The 21,487-nt window shown below is 35.8% G+C and overlaps 2 protein-coding genes across 2 annotated transcripts; both read right to left on the bottom strand.

The window, feature by feature from the left end:
- Positions 1-2,486: 2,486 nt before the first annotated feature.
- stoml1 (stomatin (EPB72)-like 1) lies at positions 2,487-13,754 on the bottom strand. The gene is made up of 7 exons (XM_056451784.1): positions 13,457-13,754; positions 12,205-12,311; positions 11,987-12,136; positions 10,540-10,743; positions 8,202-8,412; positions 7,069-7,260; positions 2,487-3,373 (listed from the first exon to the last, which is right to left on the bottom strand). Exons 1-7 carry the CDS (start codon positions 13,632-13,634, stop codon positions 3,174-3,176), a joined length of 1,242 nt encoding a protein of 413 aa, XP_056307759.1. The 5' UTR covers positions 13,635-13,754; the 3' UTR covers positions 2,487-3,173.
- A 1,931-nt stretch (positions 13,755-15,685) lies between these two features.
- On the bottom strand, positions 15,686-18,847 carry nr2e3 (nuclear receptor subfamily 2, group E, member 3). The gene is made up of 8 exons (XM_056452198.1): positions 18,757-18,847; positions 18,460-18,610; positions 18,268-18,371; positions 17,915-18,187; positions 16,538-16,719; positions 16,120-16,360; positions 15,905-16,010; positions 15,686-15,818 (listed from the first exon to the last, which is right to left on the bottom strand). Exons 1-8 carry the CDS (start codon positions 18,845-18,847, stop codon positions 15,686-15,688), a joined length of 1,281 nt encoding a protein of 426 aa, XP_056308173.1.
- Positions 18,848-21,487: the final 2,640 nt, after the last annotated feature.

Here is a 21,487-nt window from a genome sequence, read left to right as displayed (position 1 = left end):
TTCACTCTCTCTGTCTCTGCCTCTAGCAGACCCACGGAAAGAAGACTTTTGTTTTTATATGCCAGATCACTGTACGTGTCAAGGACAATGAAGTGCTGAAGACAAGTGCAATAGGACCAGCCCATATTTCTAAACACACACACACTATATAGTGAGATGGATACAAAAATGCAGGAAGTTGCCAACACAAACAACTAAGAAGAACCAATTAAATAGAATGATTCATTCACAAATAGGCCATCACAGGAAAACCACTTTGACTAAACATTCTTTTGATGTATTAATTGAAAATAGATTTTTAAAACATCTTAAGTGTGTGTCAATGCATTAAAGTAGATCTAACACGCCATTTTGTAACATTTCGCTATACCTTTGACTCTTTTCGAAATGCTGAATTTTTGCTGCAAACATTTAATGGTGTAATATGGCTGTAATAATACAACTCTACATTTCCTATTAATGAATCTAAGTGATTTTAGGATGGCTTTTTTTGTAAACATGTGCCCCCTATACTGACACTGAGTAGGAACAGCTATTAAATAAAGTCGTTTGTGTGTGTGTGTGTCTGCACAAAGTTTTTCTTGATTGAATTAATGAAAGCATGAGGATGTTTTACTGTAATTGTTTGGACTTGTTGATAGGCTGTCTAAGATTCTTTAAAAAAATGGAACATGGTCAAAGTTATTTGTCAATCCACACTGGACCAGTTAACCAATCAGAGCAGTTTGTATTCCAGTAAAAAGGGCCTTCATCTGAAACGAAATTTAACAGCACGTTTGAAAAATTAAAGGGTTTGCAGTTACGTTAAATAAACAAACAAAAAAAAAAGGAAATTGGAATAAGGTTGTTTAATTTACTGAGTCTTGAGTGATGGGTAGGGTGAGACAGAATCTGCTGACATTTTTTTGCCATTTCTGCGGAGAATTTTGTAAATCTGCGGATTTATGTGGAATGATTTTGGGAGTATCATTACTAAAAACTTAATATATGAAATAAAAGATAATATCTTGTTAACTTTTATTTATTGCTTACAATGCAAATCCATCTAGCTCCACTTATTTGGTAAACAAAACAAGTCTATCATATAATATATCTACTAAAAGACAGAAACTATCGCTTTACAAACTGTATTGTAAGTAAATTGAATGAACGTTTTCATATTAGTCAATATTATTACTAATATTAATTTAAAAACTGAATAAATATAAATTTATACACATTTACACAAGTAAATAAATAGACTCAATGATGGGCTAAAAATCTGCGGATTTCTGAGTGTGCAGATTTCGTGGGGACCTAGTGATGGGAAAAAAAAGTCATAGCAATTAATCGCGTTCAAAATTAAATTGTTTTGACATAATGCACTGTGTATATTTATCATGTATTAATACTTCTATGCATGCATATGTTTGAAAACATGTATATTATATAAAAACTTAAATATCTATGAAAAAAAGTTTTGTATATTTTTGAAAAAGTTGCCCACTTACTGATTTCTTATTTTCTTCATGTTTGTCACTTTTGTTAAATCAAAATGAAAACCTTAAAGTGGCCTAGTCAAAGTCCTGACCTGAATCAAATTTAGATATTGTGGCATGCCCTTAAAAAGCTAGTCCACGCTTGAAAATCCTGCAATGTGGCTAAATTATAATAATTCTGCAAAGATGAGTGGCTCAAAGTCCTCCACAGACTCATTGCAAGTTGCTGCTAAGGGTGGCCCAAGCAGTTATTAACTAATAATTAAATTCTTTTGATGATCTTAAACATTAAAGTGTGACAAACATGCAAATAACAAGAAAACAGTAAGGGGGCAAACACATTTTCACACTACTGTACGTGTGCATTACATATGTACAATTCAGTGCAAACGGAAAGTATTCATTGCGCTTCACATTTCCACTTTTTTTTTATGTTACAGCCTTATTCCAAAATGGATTCAATTCATTTATTTCCTCAATATTCTACACACAACATCCCATAATGACAATGTGAAACAAGAGTTTTTGAAATTGTTGCTAATTTATAAAAATAAAAAACCTGAATAATCACATGTACATCAGTATTAACAGCCTTTGCTCAATACTTTGTTGATGCACCTTTGTTGATGTCTTTTTGAATATGATGCACTGTATATATACTGTATGCTATAATACACAAATATATGTCAAAACTAACATTTATTTAGGAAGTGATTAATCTTCTCCCAGCTACTGCACATTACAGCTACTCCTTGTTGCAAATTTAACTGAACGCTCTTATGTTACTCATGGTTATAGTGGAATAACCTTGATTAGCTTTCTGTATAAACAATCCAAGGGCCTCAAATATGAGAACGTCAAGGGTCAAGAGACAGTCAGCCTTGGACAAGGCGGCGAATCTGCCTACAAACACAAACCTCAAGGATGTTGCTTAGTGTATGTGGAGGGATTCAGTAATCACTAGACCTTATTAGAGTATATATTTTATTAGAAAATATATTTCTGCAATAAGCCGTTGTGTACATAGATGAATTAAAATGCTTGTAAAACTTCACATTTTTATAAACATCGTTGATACACAAGGAAATGAAATGCTTTGTACACTTTCACAATCAAAACTGACTGTTTATTCACCATTTTCTCGCCCTCAAGTGTTTTCAAAGTTGTTTAAGTTTCTTCACTTAATAACATATTAAAAGACTGTTGTAAATTGATACACATTGATATTTATATTAGGAGGAAAATACTAAGTAAGATAATAGCTACTGATTTCGGTCACACTTTATTTTGATGGTCCGTATGTTAAATTAAGCTACATTACATCTACATGCCAACTAATTCTCATTAGATTATGAGTAGACTCTTAGGTTAGGGTTAGTATAAGTTGGCATGTGCTTGCAAAGTTTCTTATAGTCAGTAAAGGTCTGTTGAAGGAGCATATCAACAGATATTAAGCAGACAGTCTACTAATACTCAAGTGGACCATCAAAATAAAGTGTTACCCTGATTTTTTTAACAGTCTTCAAAACATCTTCAAGTTTAGGGTAAGAAAATGATGAATTTACAATTTTTTTGGGTGAACGATCCCTTAAATTTGATATATAACTCAAGTATTTAAACATTCACAGTGCAAACCTTGATATAAATATTTTATAAAAGCCTTGAATTAAATAAAACCACAGCAAATGAAAAGTGTCATGTAGCCTTAAGAAGTTTGATGAGTGTGTTGAGCTTCATGGCGGTGTTCAGAGCTCCCTGCACTCTCAGTCTGCCGCTGCTGTAGGCCGCAAACGGTTGCAGGCTTCCCTGAAACATGGCCAACAGATCCTGCTCACTCATGCATAGAGAAACATCCGGATCTCTCTGGAGGACGCCTGCGCCACACGCTCCACGACCTGAACACACACACAGAGAAATGCTGAGGCAACATTCAATTGACTGCTATAAAGCACAAAACGACACCAAGAGACACCATTACTAAACTGATCAGTCAACCAGAATCTTATTATTCATTTTGTGTGTATGTAATCACATCATTTCTATTGACGTGATCAGAGATAATAGATTATGTCTCTCTTCATTTTGATGCTTTTTTGTTTGGTAGATTAAACACTGTGTAAAATTGCATTTTCAGCCCTTGTGAACTGTTCAAATTTACTACCATTTACTACCCATCCACTAAATTCAACTGCTGTAAAAATGCATAAGATGAATATTCGGCGGTTCATTACGCTGTGGCGACCTCTGATTAATAAAGAGACTAAGCCGGAAAAAAAATATGAATGAATGAAGATAAATATTCTTTCCACATTTTTTTGGCATAAATCTGTTAATCAACCTCAGTCCTGATCAAAACTATTAAATTGTTTAGAAAATTACAGGATTTAAACTCTTTAATCGCCAAATTCACAAATGATGTCACTGATTTGGTGAAAAAAAAAAAACACACAAAATTACGTATTTTCAATATAAAAAGTAATTGTGGACTGGATTTTTTTTCCCTTTTATCAGTTTTGGACATTAGTCCAAAGATTAGTAACAACACTGGCTTTGATGCCCGTTTACTGTTGGTGGCTGTTTTTGCCCCATTGACTTCCATTATAGCCACATTTTATGGTGTATAATACAGTCTTTGTTTTTGTTTACTCCCTGTAGTTCTGAGAGCTGAGATGCATATTTTGATTTTCTCAGACACATCAAGGTAAGTCCGTAAAGGTCACTCTCACACACACGCACTTTAATTTGCTGTTATCCTCCATATAAAATCCAGAAACAGCTTTTTTTTTTTTTTTTGCGCAGGCCTATCTAAAGAGTTAATGGTGCCAACTGATGATCAACAGTAAAATGACAAATTAACCTCTTCCCAACAGGGAAAACAACCAACCATCAAAGTTGCATGATTATATGATGTCATGGTTTTGTAATCAAAAATGTGATTATAGTGCAGTCAATGAGGCAAAAACAGCCACCAACAGTAAATTAGGGAGAAAAAAAATGAAAATTAATCAAAAACAATGCATCAAAGGCAATGCTGTTTCACATGTCCAAGATTTTGATAAAAGATTTTTTTTTAAATCCAGTCCAACTTTTTGTATTGAAAATATGTCATTTTGTGTGTTTTTTTCCACCAAATCAGAGATATTGGCTGTTTCTCAATTTCAAGAACGCAGAGAACGGACTTGCGTTCTTGTGGAGACCGGTCTTGCCAGGTGTTCTCGGAAGAACGAACTCAAGAGACCATGAGAACAGAGAACGCGTCCTCTGAGAAATGAGATGCTGCGTTCTTCCTGGAACGGAAATTTGAAAATGTATTTAAACATTACAGCTAATTTACAACGATTTATTGTTTTTCCACTTTTCAATATATATACTATGCATAAAGACTTTACAAATTTACGTTGCACAATATAAATAAAACAGATTTTAATACGAATTTCTGCAAACAAACACTCTTAATGTGTTTATTCCTTTATTAAGACATTCATGGTAATGCTTATATTCACCATTTCATTTAGGGAAACTCCTGAGATAAATAAGTTATATCTCTAAACTTTAATAATAAATCTATATAAAATGCTGCGCTTCCCACCTCCAGTCGCAATGACTTCTGGGACTTTTAGAGCGAGTTCGCTGCTCAAATCAGCATCCATGCATCCTCGATATCAAGAACACATACGGGAAGTTTCACCCGTCCTCTGTTCGTGCGGTCTTGAGTATTGGAACTGAACTTTGGCAGTTGATGATGAAGCTACACGAGGACGCAAGACCGCTGAAGAACGCATATTGAGAAACAGCCACTATTTATGAATTTGGCAATTAAAGAGTTAAAATTCTGTCATTTTTTTAACAATTTAGTAGTTTTGATCAGGACTGAGGTTGATTTAACAGATTTATGCAAACAAAACTGAAAAAAATATTCTACTGATGCATTATTACAGCAGTTTTCATCCCTAAAATAACAAAAGTGTAATAAATGTGCCCAGACTGTATTGTTGAGTTTGTTTTAATTCAAAGCATTTTCTCAAAATATGAGACAAAATAAGATTTCCACCAAAACTCGAAAGATATATTTTCTAGATATATAATCGTACTCATAGTTTCATGTAGTGATTAGAGAAACAAAGCTTTTTAAAGCTTCAAAACAATTAAACCAATTGCTTTACAAAATGTTTTACTGTTTCAAAGTGTTCAAAACACCACATGCTACGGACACCTGTTGGTCAAAACTGTGTAAATGTAAGAGAAACACAATCAAAACATTGATTAAAATGGCCTTTTTCAAACACTATTATGAAATATTGTGTCAATGTGTAATTTTATACATTTTCAAAGCTTATATGTGGCTTGTTCCACAGTTGTCCTCTGCTAAACAGGACAACAAGAGACAAGATTAACTAATATTACGGTTTGTTTTACAAAAATCTCAATACAGCGTCTACAAACTCATAAAACTGATTTGATATCAGGTAAAAACTGTGAAACCTAATGAATTTGAATAAACCTGCATGATTCATGTCGACTTTGCAGTATAACCATAAACTGCTGTATAAAATAAAAATGGTATAACACAGATCACCCCCTCAACAGAGAACCATTGAATTTTCTAAATGTTTCGAAAGAGCAATAACATAATGCAGCCACGTTTACTGAAATCATGTGACCTTGACTCTCTGATTCATACTGATTTAAAACAGAAGATTCATACAAGCTTGGAAGCTTCATAAAGCCGTGTTTCAAAGTCATCATCACAAATTTCATGTAGTGACACATTTGCCTCTTGCTTATTTTCCAATTTTAATGAATAATAGTATGGTAATGTAAATTTATGGCTTTTATTTTTATGTTAAAGTACAGTAACAGAAAAATTCAGTAGAAAGGCTTTTAGCGATGTTGCAAGCTAGATTCAAACCCAAATCATCTGTATGAGGACCACAAGATATTTCTATGATGTGTTTTTCCTCACATTTAATAAATAGCAGAGTAACATGAGAAAATTATAGAAGAAAGGACATCACAGATGTTGCAGGTCAGATTAAAACCCATCTGTTTGAGCATCATCAGATATTCAGTGCTCAAAAATGGATGGCTTTTTTTCCGAATGTTAATAGTACAGTAGAATCAGGAAATTTCAGAACTTTAGGGTTGTCGCAAGCCAGATTCAAACTCAAAACACCCAAATGAGCATCATCAAATCACTTTTCGTTCATTTGTGTCTTTTTACTTTTTTAAATGACTAGTGAAGAAGAAAATAAGTAAATGCGATTTTCATAGATGTTGCAAGCCAGACTCGAACCCAAACTGTCCATGTGAGCATGACCACATATAAGCGTTCATTACTTTGTGGCTTTTCTCTCATGTTTTTGACTAAAGTAAAACAAGGATTTTATAGTAGAATGGATTTGAGAGATTTTGAAGCCAGACTCGAACCCAAATCTCCCATGTGAGCATCATCACTAAGCCACAGGTCCGACCTGATATTGCTTCTAAATAGATTCAGAATACCCATATTAGTAAAAGGCTGGATTTGCACTGGTAAACTTTCCTTTTGTTTTAAATACCTCCTTTCTTATATAATGAAGCTCAGTCTTACCTTGTGTCAGGTCCACATAGTAGCTGCTGGTCTGCCCAGAGTCAGTGGTGATGTGGAAGTGGAAACAGGCTCCCACCTGATGAACCAGCTCCTCTGAGAGAACTGATCTGACCTCATCTATCAGTCCGTCCACACTGCTCACATTACTCACAGCCGAATCCGCATGCAGCTCATCGGAGAAACTCACTGTATCTGAAAGCAAACATAAATACGGTTTTCTATTTATTTCCATTTATTTGCTAGTCTAGCTACCACAGTACCAATAGTTGATTTTCCAATATTGCACCGTACCGTTCTAAGAACAGTCGGGTGTGGTTTCAGTTGTGTTTTCATGTGAGTGCTACAGCGTGCCATGATAACAAACCATTCTCAGCCCTTAATTCTAGCTAAGGTTAGAAAACTGTGTTGAACCATGCTGAACTGGTAGAGCGCATGTTTCAACATAACCAGCTAGGCGGAAAAGCGCTATTCAGTTTAATGATGTAAATATCAGAAAACAGGAAATATCTGATATCAGAAATATCTAATCATCTAATCATTAGATCTCAAATGGGCAAATCTCCTGCCAAAATGAGAGGGACCTCTTTCTTAACAGGTTTGTGGGCATTCAAGTGGTTGGTCAATGTGATTTGCGTTTGAATGGCGGGGGTGGAAATTTATGAGGTCAGATAGGACTGACAGTACATCACGTTCATTTCATACAGATTACAAAACCAGTGAACATTTGTTTTCAAACACAGTTGGTTTGCTTATATTAGAGATTTCAAGCTTTATGTTGATATATTTCTCATGTCTGTGAGGCTGAGATTCCAGTGCTTTCACTGACCCCAGAGAATTCATAACAATAAAGCTGCAGAACTATTGTAAATACAAACATCTAGACTGAGCCCCTCCCCCAAAGAATCTTCAGTCTTTAATGATCGATGATTTGCTCCTTCCTCCTTCCTTTGCTAAAGCAGCCATACAGAGTGTTATATTTTCCCCATTCAAAACTAAATAAGCGACATGTCTTCTGTATTCAGTATATCAATATCAATATTGGCAATTGAGAAATGAATTAAGAATCAAAATGGGTTGAATTGGAAGCTTGTGAATGGAAGATTGCTGAATATGCTTAGGACTCTCTAGATCACCTTGAGTGCACTGAGATGCAGTCGTCTGGCTTAGAAAATGCATTGCGAGCTGCTGTATGGGTCCAGTGAGACCTTCCAGTCCCGGAACAGAGGGAGGCATAATGAGGGGTCCTGAGTGACCCCCGTCTGGTTCCCGGAGCACACCCTCCAGAATCAGCTCCACGCGGTCCACCTCCAGCCCCCACGGCTTCGTCATTTCATTCATGTCCATCTGAAACACACAACAATTTACAGATACAGTACCATATACAGTATATGGTTTTATTCGCGACCTCTTTTTTTTTGCTCAAGGCTGTATTTATTTAATCCAAAATACAGCAAATAACTGCTCTGTTGTTAAGAATAAAAATAAATGAACCAATAACATTTTTATATTTAAATATATTTAAAAAAATTGCTTTCATCCAAATTTCTCCAGTGATCAGTGTCACATGATCATTAGAAATACCTGTGAAACATTTTTCATTATTGTCATTGTTAAAAATTAGTATCATAACATCATGAATTGAATCATGAACTGAGAATCAATTGAACTGAATTGAATTTGGACATCTGAATTAGAGGTTGTCTCCGACCAGATTTCTTGCAGCGCGGGAATAAATTTCCAAAAAAATGAGGTAGCGGTTTGTAACTCTGGTGTAATTTAAATGGGAGCGGGCGGGCTAACAATATGTCCCTCCTGAGTCCCGATGTTATTCTGGAACAGCATATCTGTGATTTCCTCATTCTTATTGAGAATTGACAATTCTTTTTACAGCCAGCGTTTACGACTGTTACACATGATGCGCGCATTATCTGCATAACGGTTCTCAGAGTGGGCTTTACCAACATGGGGGAGCATAGTGAAGATGTGCTGTCCTTCAGTTTGCATTAGAAAACAGTCAGTTTACTGTTCGGAAAGCTACATCCGGCAAGTCTGATGTATGGGAGTCTTTTTCATGCATCACAGATGCAAATGGAAAAAAATACCCTTTGTGCGATTTGATAATACCTCAAAGTTTTACCATTTAGCAGTCACAAGACTAGAACTTCAGGTTTAAGGCGGCACTCATGTCTCATCACAAAGAGGCAAACATAAGTGACTTTTAGCCTACAATCTTTGCACAACCTACCGTTTTATCTGTTATCTTTCTCTTTTGGTAGTACCCAATTTAATTGTGAGATTTTGGAAACCAGATTTAAATTTAGCTGGAATGGTCGGGTAGAAAATTATTCTAAGAGGGCAGCGAGTGAACAAAGGCTGAACATACGGTGGGAGCGGTCGGGTGCAGAATAAAACTTCACAGGCTGGAGCAGGATTAAAAAAATTGTCCCGTGCAGACCTCTAATTTGAATTGACACCCACCCTTAACAATATTACTGATTTTATTCTATTTTTGATCAAATTTCTGCAGTCTAAATGAAAACAAGCATAATGTTCTTATGTGTTTTATGTTTTAATAGCAAAATATTTCTGTATATAATTTAAGGGTTATTCTGTAAACACATTTCTCCTCAATCGAAAATAATAGCATCCATTCTAACGGTTGTGCATGAAAAAAAAAAGCAGCAGCATTTTCAGATATGGTTATATCAGTTTTTATTCATTTTTATTATTAAAACATTATATTCAAGGATTAATCTCGGAAGAGTTAATAAATACATTTTTGGGATGAAAATAACAGAAAACTTTTGTTATTTTGGACAAATATTTTTTTCTACCTATAAATTAAAATATCAGTGTTTTAATTTCAAAATAAATCAGACATTCATTCATTTTCTTTTCGGCTTCGTCCCTTCATTAATCCGGGGTCGCCACAGCGGAATGAACCACCAACTTATCCAGCACATGTTTTACGCAGCGGACGCCGTTCCAGTTGCAACCCATCTCTGGGAAACATCCATACACACTCTCACACTCATACACTACGGACAATTTAGTTTACCCAATTCACCTGTCCCGCATGTATTTGGACTGTGGGGGAAACCGGAGCACCCGGAGGAAACCCACGCAAACGTGGGGAGAACATGCAAATTCCAATCAGAAACGTCAACTGACCCAGCCGAGGCTCGAACCAGTGATCTTCTTGCTGTGAGGCGACAGCACTACGTACTGCGCCACTGCGTCGCCGAAATCAGACATTTGAAGAAATATGCAAAAAATAAAACTACAACTTACTCAAAGTTCCTCATAAATTCAGTAAATCTAGAGAAAATGAGAACTGTCACGTGATCTATTGATAGTTTTAGCTGTATGTATTAATTATCTGTAATAAGAATTAGTTTAAAACATTATAAAAAATAAATAAATAATGATCTTGAAATACAAAAAGTGTAATATTTGTTATGAGTCTCTCACCCCGAGATGTTCCCCCAATTTGAGTCTGTCGGTCTGGATCTCCCTCAGGCTCTTCTTGCTCAGGCTGGTCATCATGGCGTTCTGTGCCGTGAGACGAGTGGAAGAGTTCAGATCCTGCACTGCCACCACTGACATCACTGGACTCCAGATCCGGAACTGAATATCAGCTCCAACCGACACAAGACCACCATCTTTAGTGCTTACCTTTAGCCAGAAAACTCAGTTACAGCTCTCAATGTAATAAAAGACATCTTAAGCTAATTAATCACACACTTTAATTTCTGAAATACACAATTAATATAATATATATCATAATTAATCCTAACAATCCTAGCATATTATTTTTTAATGCAACAATTTCACATTCAATCATAGAATAAATGTAAAACAAAACAAAAACAAAGAACGAACAGTTTTAAGATATGTTCTCTTAAAGGGATAGTTCACGCAAATTTTTTATTTCCTGTTAATTTAATTAGCCACAGGTCATCCAAAATGTAGATGCATTTTCATTCAGTAGAACATTAAATGTTATTTTTATTTATGTTATTTTCTGAATCTGCGCTCCCTGTTAATACTTAATGGCAGTCAAAGAATGCTGACAGTCTATTGAGATTAAAAGCTGAGCTTATGAATGTAATCACTCTGTCTTTTATTTGTTTGTACTAAAGTTCTGCATTCCTTTGTGACCCAACTAGATTTCTGAATAAAACGCAGTCGCGATCGGTAACTCTGGGGTAATTTATATGGGAGCGGGTGGTATAACAACATAGTGCTCCCAAGTCCTGACGTTATTTCGGAACAGCATATCTGTGATTTCCTCATTCTTATTGAGCACCGGTACAGCCAGTGCTGACGATTGTTACACATGTTGAACACATGGACCAGTGCTTTCTGCACTTGTATTTTATTCACAAAGTCTGTGCGCATCTTCTACATAATGGTCCTCAGAGTGGGCTTTAGCATGGCAGAGCAAAGTGAAGATGCACCGTCTGTCAGTTTACTGTTAAGAAACCCACATCATGCAAGTCTGATATATGGGCGTCTTTTTCATGCGTCATAGACGCAAATGGAAAAATATGACCCTTTCCACGATTTGATAATACCTCAAAGTTTTAACCTTAGCAATCACAAGACTGGAACCTCAGATTTAAGGTGGCACTCAAGTCTCATCACAAAGGGGCAACAAAACTGACATTTAGCCTACAATACTTGCACAACCTACAGTTTTATCGGTTATCTCTTTTTTGTAGAACCCAATTTAAACGTGAGATTGTGGAAACCAGACCTAAATTTAGCGGGAATGGTTGGGATGGGCAGAAAATTATTCTAAGCGGGCAGCAGGTGAACAAAGGCTGAATATACAGCTGGAACGGTCAGGTGCAGAATAAAACCTGGTGGAAGCGGGACTAAAAAAATCAATCCTGTGCAGACTTCTAGTTCGTACCTTGCAAGGAGGGATGTTGAAAGCTCTGGTCCGCAGGTCAACTCTCTGCCACTGATCAATGAAGGGCAGGACTAGAACTACTCCTGGACCTTTAGGAGGACGGATCCTGCCCAGGCGGAACAGAACAACCCTCTCATAGTTTGGTACAACCTGAAAACAAAAGTGGCCATTTAATATGTGCTTAAAGAAGTATTTGTAATAATATACTTAGAACTGACCTTAAGAACAAACCATCCAGATATGGGAAAAGTTACGAAGGTAAGCAAGAAAACCAAGAATGTCACGATCAAGTTGCAAAGCCAAGACAACAATCCTTGAGATTTATCTGAAACGGAAAGCCCATAAATATCTCAATTAAGTATGTAAAACGTAAAAATGTGTATTTTCTCTAAATTTTTATTCTTTAAAACGGCTTCTCAACCCTGTTCCTAAAGGCACACCAACTGTACACATTTTCAACCTCTTCCTAATCAAACACACCTGAATCAACTCATCAGAACAATAGGAATGTCTTCAAAACTGTAAATGAATGGGTCAGATAAGGGAGACATTCAAAATATGTACTATTGGTGTGTCTTTAAGAACAGCGTTGGGAAACACTGGTTTAGAATATAACATTTGTTATACATTTATATACTTTATACACGTATAAAAAATATGAAATTGTGTTTCCAATTTAAGGGTGTCACACCAGTTGTGCAATTGACTGCACCAACAGACTCAACAAGAATTTGCCTATGATATGTACCTTACCAACTCCTTCTCAAATAGTTTGTACCATCACATATTCTGTGTAATTGCCTAATTTATCAGTCAGCATTATTATTAATTTCTAACAATCAAATCGAAACTTTGTCATTAGAACACCACTTTCTAAAATTTTTTTTTTTTTTCAGTGGTTTTAACACAACATACTGTACAAATGAATATACAAACAAATACACCATGTTCCAAATTATTATGTAAATTGTATTTAAGTGTCATAAACACTTGATTTACTTTTTTTTTTTTTTTTTTTTATTAAAATCAGGGATTGAGGTAAAGTTAGTTTTATATTCGCACATTCGTTCATTTAACGTTCCCTATGTTGTTTACATATGCTACTTTGGATATTCGGTCTGAATTAGCATGCAAGTATGACTTCAAAACAACATTAGCACTAATTAAATGACTGTGAACAACGTTGTACTTTGATAGTAATTGGCTGCTAATATGATTTCGCTATTTAGAATTTGCGAATCACACGCAGTGCTCTTTGGATCACTGAAATCAATCTCATACACCTGTGATAATTAGCTAGAGAAATTAGAGTAATATTTAAAGAAATATATTGTAAGTAAGTAAATATTAGTTTTACACTTTACATTTAATATAGTATATATATAATTACATTTAACACCGTCTTTTACTACTATAACTATTTACACAATCAATAGGTGCACCGTAATGCTGACATTTAATAGTGAATACCTGTGAAGTCGTTTTGATGGACTTTAGGCACATAATCAAAAGAATGTCCTCTGTGATCATGATGACTGTTATTGAATGGAGAATGAGATGAAAACAGTCTAGGAGTTTCACCATAACCGCTCTCTCTCTGCGACAGACACTGATATTCATAACCCGAAGATTTCCCGAATAGACTCATGCCTGGCCTGTATATATCGTGCTTTCCCGTGATGAATATGATCGTATATTGTTGTGGGAAAAAAAACGCTATTTTGAGCTCATTTCATGACAGGAGAGTCAAAACAAAAGACACTTCCGCGTTTTGCGTCGCATAAATTTACGTCATTTGATGCAACTAAAACAAGTCAAATGGCGCCCTCTTGAGTAAAGGTAGGTGGTTGGACGGTTGGAAAAGGTTAAAGGGATAATTTACCAAAAACATGAAAATTTACTCACTGTATACTCACCCTCAAGTGGATCCAAACATTTACACGTTTTTCTGTTAAAAAGTACAACAAAGAAGATATTAAAGTCTGTTATTAGGCTAGCAATTACCCTATTTTTGTTTTTATACTGCAGAAGTCAATTACAGGTTTCCTTGTTTCTTCAGTATCTTCTTTTGCATTTAGCAGAAGAAAGAAACTCATAAAGGTTTGTGAAAAGTAGGCTATGGTGAGTAAATCATGACAGAATTTTCATTTTTGGGTGCACCATGCCTAAAATGGTTCAAAATGAAAATTCTGTCATTACTGACCCTCCACAGAGATTTTCTAAATAAATAGAGATGAAAAGCTGTGTTATTTACTACTGGAGAAAGTATAATGGCTCCCGTGAACACCGCATCCAATCATATAAAGGTATTAACGTTATCGCGAGCATTAACAGTTTTGTGGACAATTTTTTCGTCTTACAAAGGCTATTGCACAAATAAAGTGACTTTTGGTAATCGGCCAACAAAAAAAAGAGACTTTTTGATAGATGAAGACAATGTAAAATGAATTTTTTTTTCATAATAACATTTTATGAAATACACAGAACCTTTTTATTTAAAATATTCATATCATATGATGAGTGCTCTACCTCTTTAAAAATATTTTTATCAGAGTAAAATATATGGTTTTGTTTAAAGTAGGCCTAAAACATGTTAAAGATTAGCGAACAGGTTGTTAAATGATTAAATGATTAGCTTTTTCCTCACAAAAGCTGTTTATTTAGTATAGTAATGTCTTACTACATTAACATCCATAAAATAAAATAAAATAAAAATCTCCTTTCCCATAGTCTAGAGCATTCGAAAGCATTAGCATTAGTCGTTGTGCCTTTTTGGCTAAAGCTTTTCGCCTTGTCACCTTTTGGCTTTGCCTTCCACTTGTTCTGAACATATTTTCTTTCTTTCTAAACAGAGTTCCTTTCCTCTGATGAACACAACCGGTAGCCAATGACTTCCACAGTATTTTTGTTTAACCTCTAATATTATTGGCTATGGTAGGCTATATCCAAAAAAGGATATCACATGAAGGGGAATAAATGGTGAATACATTTTTGTGTTAACTCACCCTTAAAATGATCATTAAAATGATGATTATTATTATTTATCAGGATTCAGGAAAAGTTCTATAAGTTTTCTGTCAATCAAAGTGTATACCATAAAAATGTGCATTAGGGTAGTTAAATCAGAGAGAAAAACAGATGGATGGATGGATGGATGGATGGACAGACAAACAGACAGACAGATAGATAGACCAAAACAAAAATAATCAATAATACATTTTATTTCTTACAAGTCCTACAAATATGAGGCATATCTTTCAACTTTTACCAAAAGTGCCCTCTTTAAGAAGGGTGTTTGTTAACGATCCTTTCAAACGTTGATATCAAACTGATCATCAAACACATTCTAAGTAAACTTGCATTATAATGCGCTTGGAAGGCATTTTACATTCTCAAAATGAAATACATAAACAGGCTGTGCCAAGTATCTGAGATTCCACATAATGGATATGCATAGACTTATGGGCAATATTACAGATATATTAAAAAAAAAATCTACAGTAACACAAATAAAAAGAGATGACACATAATGAGACAAAATAAGCAACCTATGCAAAAATAATATAAAAGCATATATACATTTGTGTTTTCATAGCATTCACACAGATGAAAAACAAAGCAACTAGTATGGCAGTAAAGCAAAGCCCCTGAATTCAAGAGGGTTTCATTCCTCTAAACAAGTCTTTCAGAAAAAGCTCCTCAGTTTTTGAACATGTCACACAAGAGTTTCTCCATGGGTGTGTTCCCGATCGTTCTCTGGAAGAAAAGATGCTCGATTCGCTCTGAACTCACAAAGTGAAGAGATGGAAGGAGAAGTAATAGTCTTCCAAACCTTAGAAAAAATAATCTGTATTAGTTCAACCTTCTCTCAAAAATATGTGTCACCTTCTTTATGAAAATGTGTATGTATTCGCTTACCTGGCAACTTGATTGGGGTAAAGTGTATGGATATGTTGAGCTAGCAGTACTTGGGACTGATCTTGTAGGTTCTCCACCTGTTCAGGGTCTTTAAGTCCTCTTGTTTCTGTAACAGAATGACTCAATTAGAACAATATCTATTCCAGGTTATTTTAATCAATGTACTGGATGTCATCACTTATGCCCCCTTGTGGTAAAAAGAAGGCAAAACTTACCTGGTTTGAACAAAACAATTGCTTTCAAGCATGCAAACTCGGTTGGATCCACTTGCAGGGGCTTGAATCTGCTAAACACCTCCTGCAGGACCCTCACATCTGAGGCAGAGGGGCTTCCCTTGCCCTGTCCTGTGGGTGAAAGGTCAGGCAGAGACAGCAGAGGGCAGTTGTCCAGAGGTAGAGACCACTGAATTGCACACAGAAGAAACAGCTCGCTCCATGCTTCCTCAAGCAGAATCACCTATAATCACAAAGGGCGTCAGGTTAAAACTTGCAAAGACCATTTCAACAATATTTGATATTTTGAACAGCAAAACAGCCAAAATCGATGGTTTCTTTAGCTATATTGTACTGTATATTTAGACACTGATCTGGGGTTTAACAGAGTAGGAGATATTAGTACATCTGACTCTCTCACCTGGTCTCTGAAAGGTAGATGAGAAAATACTGGCAGGTTCTTGGCCCATTTAACAGACATGAAGAGTAGACGAGCTGAGGTCTCATATACACTCTCGGGTTCACGTGAGGGGTAGAGAGCGCTGCCGTACATCGGAGAACTCCTTTCAGGTTCATTACTGGTCACATCAATGTTCTCATCCACTGTAAACACAGATACATACAAAATGTTCAATTGATGAACTGTGGATAAAGAGTTTTGAGAATGATAAAAAGGTCAGCTCAGACCAGCATAAACATCTTTTTCGATTGATTTAAGCACTTGTAATGTTAGTCAAGGCCAGTGCTTTTCAATTTTGGCCCTCAAGACTCCCAGTAATGCACATTTCTTTGTCGCCCTTATTTGTCACACAAGGATCAGTTCATTGGAGTTCTCTTCTAATGAGTTAAATCGGGTGCATCAAATAAAAAAGACATACAAAATGTGCAGTACTGGGAGTCTCTGAGACTAGAGTTGGGAAGAACTGATCTACTGTAGGTGGCCAATCATTTCTATGAAACGCTTTCAGGGTAAATTTAATTAAGTGAAAGGCACATCCTTATTTCTGAGAGGAATCAAGTTAAACAACCTAACAAGGCACTGCCACCTCACTGGTTAATCACTACCTGTGTATGAACTGCCAGAAAAAAAATACTGTACTCAGGGGTAAAACTCAGGCCCATATCTAGCACTAAAGGGTAAATATCAGAACCGCTGAGTAGTAGTATTTACAGTACCCTTACTCTGAAAGTAAGTTGTCCCCTTAAAAGTATTGCCCCAGCTGATGTACTCTTAAAGCAGAGCTGCCCAGTCTTGTTCCAGAGGACCTGCAATGCTTAGTTCCAACCCTATTCAAACACACCTTTCTATAAATGTGAAGTGCCCCTCAAGATGAGCTGATTAAATGTGTTTGATCAGAGCTGGAGTTTAGATTTTTCAGAAAGGTAAAGCTCCAAGAAAACGTGGGACTGGTACCTTTTTTTCTGAGCATCTTAGGTACTATAAAGATAGGTGGGTGTGATTTTGCCAAGTAGGATGCGATCCTGGATAAATATTTAAGTTGATCCTGGAACATCATTCCTGTTCGAAAATGTAATCCATACCTAATCCCTAAACATAACTCTAACTGTAAATTATTCCCAAAATAAGGGGGATTAATAGTTGGATAACAATAATAACTGTAAGCCTAAACTTAACAAACTTGTAAACTTGTCTGATTGGAATGTTGTTCCAGATTTAACACAGATGTCCTACTTGCTGAAATTACACTAATTGTAAAGCTATAACTCATTATAACTCATTTTTACTAACAAAACTTTGCTGGTAATGCTGGTTGACCAAGATGGTCATGTTCCTTACCATCCTCTGGTTCCAGCTTGGCGCAAGTTTCAGCCGTCATCAGGCTGGCCATAAAGCGGTGTCCATTTTTGGGACTGTTGGAGTGTTGGCTACCATCTGTGGAGCTGATGCTGGAGCTGATGGAGGAGCCCAGAAGCGGGCGGCTGATCACAGAGCAGGTGGATGAGGAAGTGGGCTCCAAGGTGGTGGCGAGGTGCTCCTTCTCCTTGTCTACATCCAGTGCATCTAATCTGACTTGTGCAGTGCTGCGGGGCTGACGTTCATTCTGAACAGCTGAGGAGATTGAACGTAACGGTTAAGAAAGTGAAGACAATAAATAAAGAAACTATAAGAAAAACTACAAGTTGACTCACCATCCTTGTTCATTCCAGCTTGAAGGCATTTCTTTAAGCGACAGGCCTGGCACTGATTTCGATGGGCTTTATCCACAGGACACATGCCTGTACCAGCCTGACATCTGTGATTTTTCAATAACAAAATATTAATATATTGCACATAAATTTCTACCTTGCACCTAACTATGAACACACAATCTGTTTTCTCACCTGTAGATGAGTCTGCGCCTCACACTTCGCTTGAAAAAGCCACTGCAACCGTTGCAAGCGTATATCCCATAGTGCTTCCCACTGCTGGTGTCAGAACACACTTTACAGAGAAGCCCAGTGTTCAGGACCTTTCCAGGAGCGGGGCTTTTACCTGGAAGAACAGAAGAAACCATTTTTGTTTTACTACCAATCCAATGATTAGAATGTGATAATCACCAGACTTAATATGTCACCATATGCTGTCTGAAACTTATTTGAAAGTCATTTACAAGTAAATCTCAAGAAGCAGTTGCTCACCGTCTTGACTGTCATCTGTGGAGTTGCTTCTGGAAGATTCTGTAGGTGATGAAAATGGTACCATGGACATTTCTGACATCGGATCCTCCATTGAAGGTGATGTTAAAGTTTACACAAACTCGTCCTGAAGTGCGCCCTCAAAAGTTTTGAGGCTAAAATATGTGTCCCAGGTAGGTTAACTGGAATCCAAGAGGGTCCTCAAAGAGAGCAGTCACTCCCTGTTAGATGTTTCTTCAAGGTCCTTTAGTCTCTATCCCGATGGTCCGCTCTTGACTCTGGGTATCTCTGTCCTTCAGAACCTCTTGTCTATTGCTTTTGTAAAGTGCAGGAAGGTCTGTCACCTCCTCCTGGTATGTCTAGTGATGCCGGACACTGAGTGACTCTGAGGCTACTGTGGGCTCCCTAAAGGAAGACAAAGGGATTAGCAGCAAGCGCTGTGTAAGCAAGTGCCTATTTGTCATCCTCTTAATCTTTACTGTCCATCTAGGGGTGGATCAATCAGTCACACTCAGTGTAAGCTCCATCCACAACTAGTGTGGAGAGAAGTGAATAAACAAAAGGATTGAGGTTGAGTCATAACTCTCCATCTATCTCTGTCTCTTTTGCTCTCGTTTCTTTTCTTTTGAAAATTTCAGTCTTAATCAATGAGTCAAGATTTCATTTAGCATTGCACCTCCTTTTTGTCGTTGTTTGGTAACTTGACCACTGGTGAGTGTTTTATTAATTTGGGGGAATCAATATTAATTTCATGGGTCAACACCTGTTTTGGTTATGATAAGTGATTCAAAAGAGCATTGCTCACTTTTGACTACACGTAACTCAAGATATGAAGGAATGCTAACATCAGATTTGCAGTTTTTCTTGTGTAACTATCTCTTCAAATGAAAATGTATCATATTACTTTTCTATAAAGCACAGATTTAGGGGACATCTGCTAGGGGATTCTTCCCAAAAGTTTTGTAGTATTTCATCATTCTTTAATCCTTAACTGTCCAGAAGTAACGATGAGGCAATGCTAATCTCTACTGGCTCCAGTTTGTCAAATCTGCTGGATTTAAATCTTATTCAAAAAAATATGTCCAGTAAAGGGTTCAACAGTGGTTGACTGTGTCATGTTTACTGTACATGTGCCAAAATTTCCCAAATGTTCCCAAAATATTTCTTCAGCATCATTATTTAAGTTAAAGTTTGTATCAACATATAAGGCTAAATTTTAGACAGTATAATAAAGAATTTAAATAATTTTATGGCACTTTCTACCGCTATGAAGTTTAGTAACAACTATTAAAACTATGCTAAATACTGGTATTTACTTTTGTCAACTTAACAATCAATAAACATTTCAAATTGTATTTAAAAACTTTGTTAACTAATCTTATTTAGTTAAGAATTAAAAATGTAGAAGATATATTTTTACTGTAATTAAATTATAAACAAACAAAAAAATCTGTAAATGAGCAATTTTTCATATTTTGGGATGAATTTATAAAATGTCAATAAAATCATTTTGTTAAACTGAGTTGAATATCCAACAATAAAAGGCCAGAGAGCAGTGATAAGTCCCATAATGCAATTCATAACTGTAAATAGACAGATAATATCATTAATCTACGTTAATTAATAGATATATAGCATATAACAAAACTTTTAGTGTATTTGGTGTAGTTTAATGTGCTAAAATGAAACAACTTATGGTATACTTTAGGTATATGTCTGTGAAAGTTCATCACATGCTTGATTAGTGTACTTTATTAGTGTTACAAGTAAAAGTGTACAATAACTTTACTATTTCTGAGTAAATATATGGTCAATAATAACTTCAGCTTATTCCAAATTGGCTGATACAAATAAAACACAATGTCTTCTTCAATAGCACTTGCAGTATAACACTAGAAGACTACTAGTCAAGTATGGGAGGAGTACACTAACGTAACACTTGCAGTAGTTGATCAAGTTGAATAGTTGACTAAGTTCAATTGAAGTATAAAACTGTTAGTCTATGAATACGTGGCATATTGGTTGGAGAGCTGAAAAGTTGCTGGTTTGAATCCGGGCACTAGTAGAGTGTGTACTTAGATGGGTCAAATTCTGAGCCACCATACTTACCCATGTCACGACTTTTCTTCCTTCCTTCACAATCGAATTATTTACTCCAAATGTAAAATATTAGTATACTCATAAGTTCACTTGAGGTTCAAATGAAATACTTGATAGTAGACAACTTGTATACTTAAACTTCTAGTACACTTAAGTATATACTAAACATTGGCCAATTTGCTTCCAAGCAGTATTTAATAAGTGCAGTTCTAAGTACACTACTAGCACTTAATAAAATTACTTACTACATGAAGTTCTTAATATATATTTAAACATTAATTATAGTCCATAAGATAAACTTTATAGCACTACTTAGCACTGTCGCTTCACAGCAAGAAGGTCGCTGATTCGAGCGATAAAGTTTTTCTTTTGATAAAGTTAATGACGTCTTATATTTTCTCAAACATCACTTGACTTCGAACTACATAAATATATACATTTTCTTTCAAAAGAACTGTGTTTTACCAAAAGACACTATATATATGTGATTAATCTTTTTCATTATCGACCCAGACAGAAAGTTTTTCCTTAAGTCAATGGATTAATTATTTTAAACCAGACTTGATTTTTCTTGAATTTTAGCATTTTTTCTTTTCTTGTAGCCATATTTTAATATACATAGTTGCTGATAGAA

This window comes from Danio aesculapii, chromosome 25 (genome assembly GCF_903798145.1).
Source record: "Danio aesculapii chromosome 25, fDanAes4.1, whole genome shotgun sequence".
Lineage (NCBI taxonomy): Eukaryota > Metazoa > Chordata > Actinopteri > Cypriniformes > Danionidae > Danio > Danio aesculapii.
This window is presented reverse-complemented; position numbering and strand designations above follow the sequence as displayed.